Below are 12,728 nucleotides of genomic sequence, written 5' to 3' on the forward strand. Positions count from 1 at the left end.
ATGCCTTGGAAGGACTTACATCTGCATGAAAATGGAATATAATTGGAATATAATTGCTTGGACTTCACCTTTGCAGGTGGCAGCACAAGCCTGTAGTTAGGAGTATGGATGTAGGAAAGACCCTATACTTGTATTTTGGACTTTGAAATGTTAATTTTACACTTTTCTGAAGTAAAGTATTGAAACGTTGTCCCTGCCTGGTCTGAAGTTACTGAAAGGGGTGTATTGCATCTGGCACACTGAGTGGGTCTTAACACACTGGGGGAAGAAGACATTGGTGTGGCTTGAAATAGTGTAAAGACACAAGTAGTTATCTGGGGTAACAGGAGTTTAACAAGCAGCCTATCAGTATCATATACCTATTATAGGTGGAACGGCCTCTATCAGCTGTCTGCATTCCTTTCATCAGCGGTCTTTCACCCAGAGCAATGGGAGTGGATTTTTGCCACAAAGGTTCCCATTCTGTATAGAGGTATGCAAGCTCAATAGTTAAGTGCACAGTGCATGCCTGTGCAGAGTGCATGATGGGGCTCACTCCGCTACTGGGGAGTAGTAGTGGAAACACTGATAAGGTTGATGTGGACAGAGCTCAGCATGTCCCTTCTAAATGCAGAATACAGAGCAGGTGTACATTGTTACGGGGACACCAGAGTTAACTGGGGAACAGTTGCAGTGCAAGTGTACATGTACATGAGTGTACCCCACGGCAGCCTCAGCCTTGTCCCATTGATGAGTTTCTTTAATCTGTGCCCAAAAAAAAAATCAGACACCTTGTTGATTTGCTGATCCAGTTCTTGAAAACTATTACCTTGGGTCCATCACCTACTCCAATTTTCTCTTAGATTTTTTACATATGTACCGTCAAGGCTGAAACAGGAGGAGGGAATTTACTTACGTTAGTTCCTTCTACTTTGTCCAAAAGAACCCACCTTCCTGCTTAATAAATGTGATTTGAACATGACAATCTTGTTTTATGATACATACTGTATATCTTCTTGATGTACTATGTGCTTGATCAGCTCATGCTAAGATGTCATGCTAGGCTTATTCTCCTAAATGGGGTCAAGTCAAGGAAACTTAGTCCTTACCCTGCCCTGGATTCAAAGAATACAACCCTTTGATGACTAAAAAATAAAAAACTGTCTGGACAGAAATTTTTAAGCGAATGTTGCTGATTTAATTGTGTTGACGGGTTGTCACTCTTATTTTTCCAGATCAGAGAATCACCAAGAAATGCACAAGGGTATTTTAGGTGCCCCAACACTTCACTGACTGCATGCTTGTTTCAATGAATACCACCATTTGATAGCTAAAATAAACCAGTCTGGACAGAAATATTAGAGCTAATGTTGGTGACTTGATTGGGTTTACAGGTTGTCACTCATATATTTTCAGATCAGGAAAAATCACCAAGAAACACACGAGTATCTTAAGTGTCTCAACACTTCACTGACTGCATGCTTGTTTCAATTAACTGACTCATGCTTAGTAATTAGTAAAACAAGGATAAGTAAGACCGTCTTGGAGAATGCAGGTAACAGTGCCATCTCCCAGAGATTTTCTGTATATATCTTTCCATGTTTTGCATTACCTGAAATGCAGTGCATACAGAATCTTGAAGATAAAAGACACTAGATGGCGGCAGCAGGAACATAAATAACCTCTTGCTACAGGCTATTCAAGTACAAAAGGGGTTAAACTGTAAACATAGAATTCCATTTACAATAAATCATTTCTTTTTCTACTTCATAAAAAACACATTTATGCCAACATAATTCTTTGTTTCATTCATTTTTAGAAAACCCATAAACATCTTACAATGAATTGTAGAAAAACTGGTTTCCAAAAAGTGAAGAGTAGAGAGATCCACTATTTACAGCTAGAACACCAGAGATAACCAAAGGAGCGTTCTCTAAAGCAGATACTTGCTTTTTCTTACGTGCAGGCTCTGGTACATAAGTGCAACATTTATTTCTATCTTGTTATGTGCAAACTGATTAAAACATTCAAACATGCCATACAAAGGGTAGCATTCTATAATGTTTAAAGGGATGACTGAAAAGCCTATGGCAGACAGGTAGACTATCGAATTAAATAAGGACCCATCACTTACATCCTGTGGATTCATCCCTTACTTGCCATTTAGCCTCATTAGGAGCCATTGACAACAACCTAGGGCAATTGGGACCCATTTTGTTTGGGTATGGCCTTAATAGGATTTTCAAGGTCCTCCTTTATAGCTTATTAAAGGTTAAATCCAAACAAATATGAGTTTTACCAGGAATGTGATAGGTTTGTCAGATTCATTTATCAGAGTTTGGTTGCTATGTCACTGTACTGGGGTTCTCAGCTATACATCAGCTTGATGTGTTATTCCTGTCTGCTGGTTTAGTACCGGGGCAAATAACCGCCTTCATGGCCTAAAAGTGAAAACAGCCACCATGAGGAAGGTGGAAGTTCAAGGAGATGGATGACCATGGGGATTTAAGTAGCCAGCAGAGATTTAATTTTTGTAAACACCCAAAACTGACATTTTGTGAAACTGTCCTTTAAATGAGAGTAGCACATCCTAATAAGGCTTCATTTTGTTATGATAATAATTAAAATCCACAAAATGGGCAGTGAGCGGTCCTTTTATATTAGATCAGCTATTAATCTTTGATGCTTTTTAAAAATAAAATAAAAATTTTGTTCTTTGCTACTGTGTGCTATATTCTGCCAATGGCACATGTACAGGAAGAAAAACATTATTGTACAAATTAAACATGCTTTTGACAATTTAAAAAAAACATAACATTTTTGCACAATCCCTGCACTTTGCTAGCACTCCTGATTGATCCAGCATGGCGAGCAACTGCTCTAATAACTGATATGTTGTATAGCATAGTCTGTATAGTCACTGATTATCATTCTCACTTTGTTCTGTGATGTGTCGTGTAGTTTGATGTGATGCAAGTCATGAAGGGCTGTTCATAGTCATAGCACAAACATTCACTGAGCCATAATGTAATCAGGAGCTGCCAAGGAGATGGAAGGAAGAGAATGACAAAGGTGAGCTGAACCATCTGCTTGACGTCAGCCAATTGTTACATGGAGGCAAAGCTGTACATAGGCTGAAAGACCCTAAGGCTACAAGAGTTCCTACAGAATATTAAGCTACTGCATGAAAGGACATTGGAAATTATCAGTACTACATAGACCACAAAGAAATTGTACCAGTTACACATTTCATCTTACTGCACAGTTTCCTATTCTCCTATCTCTACATTGTGACAGGATTAGGAAGACTATGTTTTATTATTTTTTCCTTACTGTTACTTGCTTGGCTTTACAATAATGATATCATAGTTGCATGCTACTCCTATCTATGCAATAGACTGTTAAAGGGCAAGCTCTGCTCTTCGGTGTTTCTGGAAAGCATGGAAGAAAAATATAAAAGTGGATAACTGATATACTTTTACTCCTACAAAGCTTGCTAACTGCTGATAGATGGTAGTCAGTGAGCAGACTGAGATCAATGCAACTAATTCCACTAGCCCTAGATTTGTTGGAAAGAGGAGTTGTTACTTCCCCTCTTGCCTTACCTGTGCAAAGGTGCTAATTAAAGCTTATTTTGTCTTGTAAACCTATGGCTAAAATAGCTTGTATACAATTTATAATATATGTGTATATATTATAAATTGTATACAATTTATAATATATGTGTATATATATTTTTTTCACCTTTCAAAATGAAATTGGATCCACGGGGGGTAGTGATTAATATGTACAGTATTTGTCCCTTTTCTCTATATATAGATTAAAATAACCTGAAAACAAAAAGACAATTGTTTTCAGACATATTTCCATAAAAATACCTTTTGGCTGAACTGCCTCTCAATTCTCTGTGATCTTCACTAATAAAAACTTGATGATATTGTGGATAATTTCTGTAAATGCTGAATCTAAGACAACTGTCTCACTATCCAAGGTGCTAGTCCATAATCTGTGCATAAAATGGACTAGTAAGGCTTTTTTGTTAGAACATAAAGGAGCCTTTTTGAAACTTGCATGCCACAAGGGAGCATTTGATGCTAACATTTGGAGGCGAATGGTTTTGCTTTGCAAAAGACTCCCGATTACTTCAATAGTCCACTGAACAGCTCCTCTGCTTAGGAGAGGATCAACATAAGTTACATTTTTTTTTGACATTACGGAGCTAGGTGGTGTTTCTACATTCAAAACCTGTACTTCGGAATGCCAAAAAAAGTATTGGCAGATGTATATTTCATAAGGGAGTAGAGCAAATCATCCATCATGACCCTTTCTATTAGGTACATAATACTCTGCTGAACTTACATATAACTTTCTGATTTGTATGAGCTAAGCTTCGTTAATGGTTTGCTTTAATACCTTTTTACTTTCATAATAATTTCTATACAGTGCCATAAGGGGGCGACCCCTCTGGAAACCAAACTATTTATTTTGTGCGTTATGCCACACAAAAAAACAATTAATATCCACTGTCCACAGAAAAAAACAATGCAAGAGGCTTTTTATGGGTGTATATTAGAAGGTTCTTGAAAGCTTTCTATATCAATTCAGAAAATATATGCTTATACTTTTTAAGAACACTTGTGGGTTACAAAAAAAAAATGGCCTAACCCCCAGCTTTCCCCATATACTGAGACCAAAAGACAACCTAGCAGCTTGTCATTATTGACATGCCAAATTAAGGCCCAATGTGTGCAAATCAAGAGAGCCTGGGCTAGTTCAAATCTTGACATAAATCTCTCTGGTATTTGGGACAGGAATGTTGGGAGACATGGCAGTAAAATATAGAGTGGTATAGATAATAAAGGTACTTAGTCATATACAGTTAATGTCTTGCTTTCATTTGTGACCTCTAATGATCATATAATATATATTACTGTAAGGTTGCATGGATTCATTATATTATATTTATATATTTCTTTATATTTTTTTTAGCTAATGGTAGCAAAAAACAAGGTCTATTAAATCTCTATCCAACTGAATTTATTAAGGGTTATGGTTTCCTATAATGACATAACATATCGTTATCTGTGATCCGGTCTTTAGAATGAAACAATGCACTATAACGTGATGTTAGCTCCGTGTGTATTTACTGAGCTGAATATGCCTTCTGGGAAATAAACATATCTGAGCTCTAAAGATGATTCTGGATCAATTTATGAAGCTCTCTACGTTGTACCTACCAAAAGTAATATGCACTGTATGTAATCATTGTGGAATTTTACAATAAATATATATGACCAAATGTCTGATTGTCTGTTGGCTTTATGTAAGGTATTTGTGTATCTTCTCCCATTATCCTGAAATCACTCCCCACACACATTATCTGTCAAATGCATGCAATTTCAAAGTATTTGACAGATATCTGGAAGGGGTGTTAAGTAAAAATAACCAAATACTTGGAGAAACATCTTCAATTGGCTGTGTTAGAATTTGCCATTTAATGCTGCCCATCCCTGCCATTCCATACCATATACAAGCTTGCGTGTTTACTTGGATGCTATTTTGTGACTTTTTTTTTCCAATTTACCTCAATCCAAATCTTACAGAGATCTTTAGATTTTGCTATGACAGTATCATAAGTAAATTGGGGGTCAATAAAAACAATATGATCTGTATGACAGAGCTAAACACTGAATGCTCAAGTCCTCCAATTACAATTCCAAAAGCTTACTTCTAAAGGATGGTAACAGTATGTACCACACTTTACTATTTATGTGACGTATACTGCCCAGTTTTTGCTGGGGTTCTTTGGCTCTTCCAAAAGTGAGCTCCATCCAAAAGGGGAAGCCCTGCTTGTTTTCGCACCCTCCCCCACTTTACTGCCACGTTTGGTACTTTTTGGGGGGGAGGGAGGAGCGGGTACCTGGTTTTGACAGATACCCGTTCCCAATTCTGGGTCAGAATACGGAGATGATCTTTGAGGATTTCCGGGCCCTCCTTCTTTCCCCCGCTGCCTTCTGGGACACACACAGGTCCCTGAAGACGTTGGGATCATTCAGAAAGTTCAGCTGAAGGCTTCACTGCTGGTTTCCCTTACTTACAATGTTGGCTTAGGGTGCCGACATCGTGGCCTTGACAGGTAAGTGTCCTTATATTTAAAGTCAGCAGCTACAGTCAGCAGCTGCAGACTGGAGCTCCGTTTTAAGATACAAAATTAGATTTTGCAATATTCAGACTTTGCTCAGCTCATACACAGTAAGTATTCAAATGAAAATAGAGGTATTTTGGATGTGGAAAGGCTTCAGGCTCAGTTCACATGGTGAAGTGGACATCTGGCTCGTTTTCAGTGTCAAGTACCCAGCAGACATCAGGAAAAACACAGAAAAGTTTTTTGGCCATTATGTACCACCAACACTTGAATGACTGAACGGAGGCTAAAACAACAAAGCACTGAAAGCTTTTGCCTCCACCACCCTTGTGAATTTAGCCTTAAAAAACATAAATATAACATATTGTGCCTTCACTTTATTTTTACCCAGTGGTCTGAATTAACCTGTCCATGGGTGTACTATAACATTTATCTTCACTACATGTGGGATGAGTAGGTTAGTAGTTTACATAAATACAATAACATTGTTTGATGCCTCCAGGTTAGCTCACGGGAAGAAACAAGGACACTGCCTTTCTAGGAAGATCAACAGGGATCCTCTGTATTTGGTGAAAATGTTCTTAACCTTAAAAAAAGAAAATTAATGCAACCAACAAATTATAAACACTAGTAAGCTGGAAATTATTACATTTTTGTTATTGGGTTTAGTTTAGCATTGTGGGGTAGCTGTCAATCAGGTATTATAGGGGAATAAATAATGGTCATCAGGTTTTTTTTTGGTGTTATATATGGCAGCCCCAGTGGAATTTCCTTGGTTTTACACTTTAAAAAGGTGTCCTAATGCACACTGTTAGTAAATTAAATTATCTGAGTTTCTTCCCTTGATGCTGTGACAGACCCAGCTTTATCCACTATGTGTTGTTGAATGTCACAGAATGGGTCACTTGTCATTTATGTCAAGTCTGCCTGAAGCTATGTGTTTTAACATGCAAACACTATAAAAATAATAATAATAGTTTTACACAACATGCTGCAATAAAATGAACAAAGGGTGGCTGCATTTAAAGTGCGGTAGGCTTTACATAAGAACCATACTAGCACAAAGCTCCAAACATATGGTGGAATGCTTCATTAGCTTTTTTAAAAGTTATAATTAAGATTCCAGAATCAAAACATTAGTACAAAGGCTGCTTGGGAATATGGGTGTTCTGCATGTGAAATATGTGCTTTGCAGAAAATAGTTAGGATCAATAAATCCATGTTGGGATACTAATAAAAAATATTAGTGTAAATGTGTTCAAGCCAGCAGCTGGTAAGAAGTCTATCTGCTGCTGTAAAGAAGACCTCCAGGTTAGCTATAAATATAAATTATGGGTGGTGAGTAGATTATCAAAATAGCACTCACCTGTATGGCTCCTAATCCATTGGCTGTAGTCTACTTCCAGGATCTGTGACCAACTTCATTTTGTCATCCCACAGACTAAAATTAAGATCACACTTGTTGAAGACATGATGAAATTGTTCCCAGGTCACAAAAGTGAATCACAGCAAGAATTTTGGCCAGATATTAGGGTATTTGAGAACAAAAATGTATAATAGCAGCACATTTTTTCTAAGGTCTCTGTATTTGCTGCATTAAATAGTGACTGGACGGGAAAGATCAACTTTCCAACTTATTATTATTCTGACTTCCCAGACTTGTCAAGGCATTCACAAGCATGGGACCCAAAAAGATAGAACTATATAGAAATCGATATGGTTGAATGGATTTAGGTGGGGGTTGGTCATATTGCAGCGGTTTTACATGTCCTGCTTTCTTATTTACAGATATTGGGAGGTGGAAGGTACGTGTAGAGTTGTACATCATTTATGTGAGGTTGCCACAGTAATCCACAAATCGTTAAGGCTAGGCGGCCATAGTGCTTGAACACCTAACCTATACAGCATGCAAATATTCACAACGTTGACAATGTTTGCAACACAGTTGTGGACTATGTAAGAACATTCATAGAAACATTGCTGTTTGGCAGTCCTACTGAGTCCCCCAGAAGGCAATAGCTTTTTGAACACATACTTCTTACCCTGCTTGTGTCTTCGACCTTGTACACACAGGCTTCAGTTTACATAAGAGAAGTGTGTTCAGCAATCAGTTACAAGGCAATGCAAGGCTTTCAGTATGATTCAAACTGTGTTCTCAAAGCCTTGAAAGCACCTATCATCTGCACTTTTAGGATGTTGAATACAATTCGTAATGGAGGAGTTGATTGTCACTTCAAACAAGCAGCTAGCAAGCATTCAGGAAACTGCAGCAATGTTTGAAACTTGTCCACAGGCTGCTGAAGCATGCTAGCAGCAGCCAAAACAAACATTCTGATCCATATTATTGTCTCCAAATGATAGCTGAAGGGTTCCCTAAAAAATTCAGGAATGTACTTTAAAGATTACTGACAGATTTATAAAGTGTGATGTGTGCTCTTATACAAGCTGATGCCTATGCGTACAAAGCCTTTGTATCTGATGTCCATTCCCTACACCAGTATGTCCTGAGAGTACAGGATTCAATCCTGTTCATGTAATGTCATCTTAACTTAATCAGTATGGCCAGATTGTCTTTTAGGATTCCTGCAAATAAGATGGTTTCATTGAACACTCCTCAAATGTGCCACCTTGGACTGCCCCCAATGTCCCGAGCAGGTGCAAAACTGACAATGTCACTTTAAATGTCTACGCTGAATCATGCTTTTACTTCCCTGTTCCACACAAAGTGTATATGCTATAGTTTGTGTCATTACAATACAAGATGGAGAGTTGTAACCCTATCCTGGGGTGATCACACTGCCAGCTCATATCAGCTGGATAGAGACAAGGCAGATAATGACACCCCAGTGTTTGTACCTTGGCAGTCAGAGCTTGATTCCCAGCACTATTGCATGGAAAGTCTTGGAAAAAAATTCTCAGTATCTGTAGTGTAATTGTCATCATAACACCATAGGATCTGAAGGGTTTGAAGGACGGTGATAGTGATTTTTTTTTTAGGATTGTTACGTTTTTTCAGTAATACACTGCCTTTACCTGTAAACCACAAGACCATGTGTTGTATCTTGGCTCTGCTTTCTGACTCAGCTACCCATAAACAGCCCTTTTGCCTTTAGTATTTTTTGCAGGCCGGTCAGGATAGGGCTGCTTTTCTCCCACACTGCATTTTTGCCTCTTGGTGCTACCCGGAAATTTACACTTGGTGGCTGTGCCTCATGGCATGCACTGCCATGCAGGAGGAGTGTGTGTATGTGTGTTGGATGGGTGTGTGGAGAGGGATTCCTCTCAATAGCTGTCCTTGGGCCAGGGGCGGTTGCGTTGCCAGTTCCTGTCATTGTGGTTCTGCTCAGAGTCACGTTCCAGAAGGCGATCCTGAGAGTCATGGCCATTGGTATTGTGCAGTCCACTGTTGTGGTGCCGATGAGGCTGGTACAGGTCCTGGTAGGCATCAGAGTATTCCTCCTCCATGTGGCGGGAGCTCCTCTGGGAAGAGGCCGTCCAGGTTTTACGAGAGGTTTCGCTAGCCTCATCTGACTGCATTAGGCTGTCACGTTCTAGAGGGGAGTGCTCACTGGCTCTATCCGAAAGAACTTGCTGGTTCTAGGAACAGAAAGAGAGAGAGAGTGTCTATATACATAACACACATAAAAGCCTTAGATATGTAAAAGTGTACGCATCCTATTCAGAGAGATAGTATTTTTTTATCTGTATGGCCAGTTCTATATTTAGATATTATGTTGCCTTGAACGATAACGTCCTTGTGTACAGGCTCTATTCCTTGTGTTATGTGAGTATTGGAGTAAAAAAGTAATGATAGATTGCCCTATAGGGGGTAGCAAATGGTCTGCTTTGTATGTAGTTTAACTGAATATCAGAAAAGAGGAAGAAGAGATGGTTTGTGTTCCCTGAACTATAAAGCGTCATGTGACTCCTCTTAACTTTCCCTGCACTCCCACTTAAAGGGGTTGTAAAGGTTTGTTTTGTATTTTCTAAATAGGTTCATTTAAGCTAGTGCATTCACTTTAAGACAGATAGGGGTGCCAACAATGGTCCATTTCTGTTCATTTAAATAAAATATTTATCCTAAAAGGAAAACAAAATTGTTGCTGTAACTGCTAAAAAAAGTGTTAGCTGAAGTTCAACTTAAAAGAGAAGTATGGGTTTGGGCTTTTTTGCAGATTCATACCTAACTAGGTGTATGCTGCATAGGTCAGATGCTGCATCTGTCCTTCGGCGCCTCTGCACTGAGAATTGACCGTTCGAAAACCGCTGATCACTCGGTTCTGACAGCTCCTCGACCAGAGAGCTGGTGACTGTCAGTCACAGCTCTCTGCTTTGCCTGCTCTTTGCTCACTGGAGCGCTGGGCTGTGGAGGAGTGAAATGGTGGCTGGCTCAGTCTCTCAGCAGCTTTGGCTATACTTCTCTTTTAATTTGTTAGTCACTTATGTAAATACCATCTAAAGCTACTAGTCTTATAATACTACCCTCTCCAGACAGCGCTGCTGTCTAGGGGGCATCTCAGTTGCTTCCCCTCACTAAGACACTGTCATGATCACTTAGTGCTCCTGTTCCTCATTCCAGCACCCGGGTGTTGGCTGTTACTTTTCCCCTGTCTGTGTTCACCTGTTAGCTGATTAATCTGGTCAGTCACCTGATAAAAGAAAACGGAACACTCTATCCCTCGCTTGTGATATAGATAGACTTACCTGCATTGTTCTAGATCAAGCCTCCCGTTAGTCTGCCTTGTTTGCTGTTGGATCTCCTGTATGACCTGTATTGGATACTGGACTATCCCCTGAACTCTGCCTGCCTTTTACCTGGAACGGATACTGGATTATCTCCTGCCTTATTACCTGAACTGCTTTAGAACCACGCTATCTGTCTGCTAAACTTCAAGTACCTGTTTGCTTTGCTCAGTTCGCATCTGCCCTGGCGTGGTGGCCAGACACTATAGCATTGTGTAGAGGTCCTGGGGGCAACCAAGTACAGGTAGGCCTGCTTGTCTTAAGGGAAAGGGGGCTGATATAGGTGAAGCACACAGTAGCCAGCTATAGTGTCTGACCACCTGCGTTGGGGTAGATGTGACATTCTTGACAGACACAAAGTGTGTTACGAGCCAAATTACCACGTGAAAATAAAGGAAAAAATCCTGCAAAACAGGAAAACCAATGCAGCCACCACATCTAAAATTTGATAAGCTGCAATAGGTTACATTTTTGTTTTTGTGTTTAGATACACTTTAAAGCTTAACTCCAACCTTAACTTTTTTTCTACTACATTTGTAATATCAAGGTACACATGCATTGTCTGTTTGTTTGCTTTTGAATAATTTTGTCCTTTCCTCCCTCCATAGCTAGTGGATGCTCTATGAAGTTAGTCCCATCCTTTTTCATGCTTTAGCCTCCATTCAGCACATGTACTGTATTCTGCTGAAGCTAGACACACTATGATTTTTATTTGCTTATCTAATGTTCGATTGTTAAGATTTGCACAAGTTTTGGATTAAAGCTTTCTTCGATCTGTAAATTGTCATTTGGATTGAGACACTGTCTGCCAAGAAGTTACTGAGACTATCTCATCACAATTGGATTAGTTATAGGGATCACACTTTCAGTGCTTAGATTGCAGAAGAAAGGGAGTACTCTATAGAGCATGGATGGATCTCCTACTGCGGTTATTGCATTTTGATAGATTGCCCCACCAACTGTCAAAATACCCAAACAGTGGCTGCATCTGATTCTGTTCAGCAGGCAGTTTTTCTTCTGGTTCCTTTGATTTTTCAATCAAAGGATGTCAAGCGGGAGGATGGCAACATAGCTTTCATATAAATACATTACACTCCAGCTTTAATTATAAAAGCTTACTTGCCAATTTACTTCACCAATGTAATTGTAAATTATCATCACTCCTATACACATATCCCATTATATTCCAAAGAAAAAGCTGCTCACCGATAACGTCTTCATAGGCAAAACTTTAATCAGATGAAAATTTTCAGCACATGGTCCCTTCCTAGCAAACAAGATAAATTGTCTTGACTTAGAGTTGGGACTTTACTGCACTGGGCACAACAGCCTGGCACAGCCCAGCACAAAAGGTGCGAATGGGCTCTAAAGAGTTATAAAAAAAGACTGACATCATTTACCAGCATAGATGAATGAACCACTTTGGATGACCCAGAACTCATGGCAGATTGGGCTGATTCACCAAGTAACCTTGTTAAGTGATTCATTTTTCTATTACTTGCTTATCTATATTTATCAGCATGGAAACTCCATTCATATTCTCGAAGGACTCTTTCAGACAGATGGCAGTGTCTACTGTCCTATGAAAAGTGATCTATGTTGAAACCTTTTTTGCAGAAGGTGGTAGTGCAGTGGCTGCCAATCGTTCAGGAGGTTATTATACCGCCTACTGAATGTCTTTTGTTTTTTATTCAATGGGGATTTGTATTAAAATACTGCACCATAACTGAATTTTGGTTCACGGTTGAGGTGCACTCCCTTTGACCTTTAAGGGTGCCGCCTGCCAAATTCTGCAAGCGGGATTAACATTGCAACCACAACTTTACATCCCATAGTTGTTTGTAACCCATCATGTATACTT

The 12,728-nt window shown here is 39.3% G+C and overlaps 1 protein-coding gene across 2 annotated transcripts in view; it reads right to left on the reverse strand.

Annotated features, from left to right (window-relative positions):
- Positions 1–1,772: 1,772 nt before the first annotated feature.
- Positions 1,773–12,728, reverse strand: part of CACNB3 (calcium voltage-gated channel auxiliary subunit beta 3) — a 264,611-nt gene continuing 253,655 nt past the window's right edge. For both annotated transcript variants that reach the window (XM_040341192.1, XM_040341191.1), the window contains one exon: positions 1,773–9,721. In XM_040341192.1, the coding sequence (XP_040197126.1) occupies positions 9,407–9,721 (315 nt within the window). In that variant the 3' untranslated portion in view covers positions 1,773–9,406. The remainder of the gene's footprint in view (positions 9,722–12,728) is intronic.

Source organism: Rana temporaria, chromosome 2 (assembly GCF_905171775.1).
Source record: "Rana temporaria chromosome 2, aRanTem1.1, whole genome shotgun sequence".
In the NCBI taxonomy this organism is placed as follows: domain Eukaryota; kingdom Metazoa; phylum Chordata; class Amphibia; order Anura; family Ranidae; genus Rana; species Rana temporaria.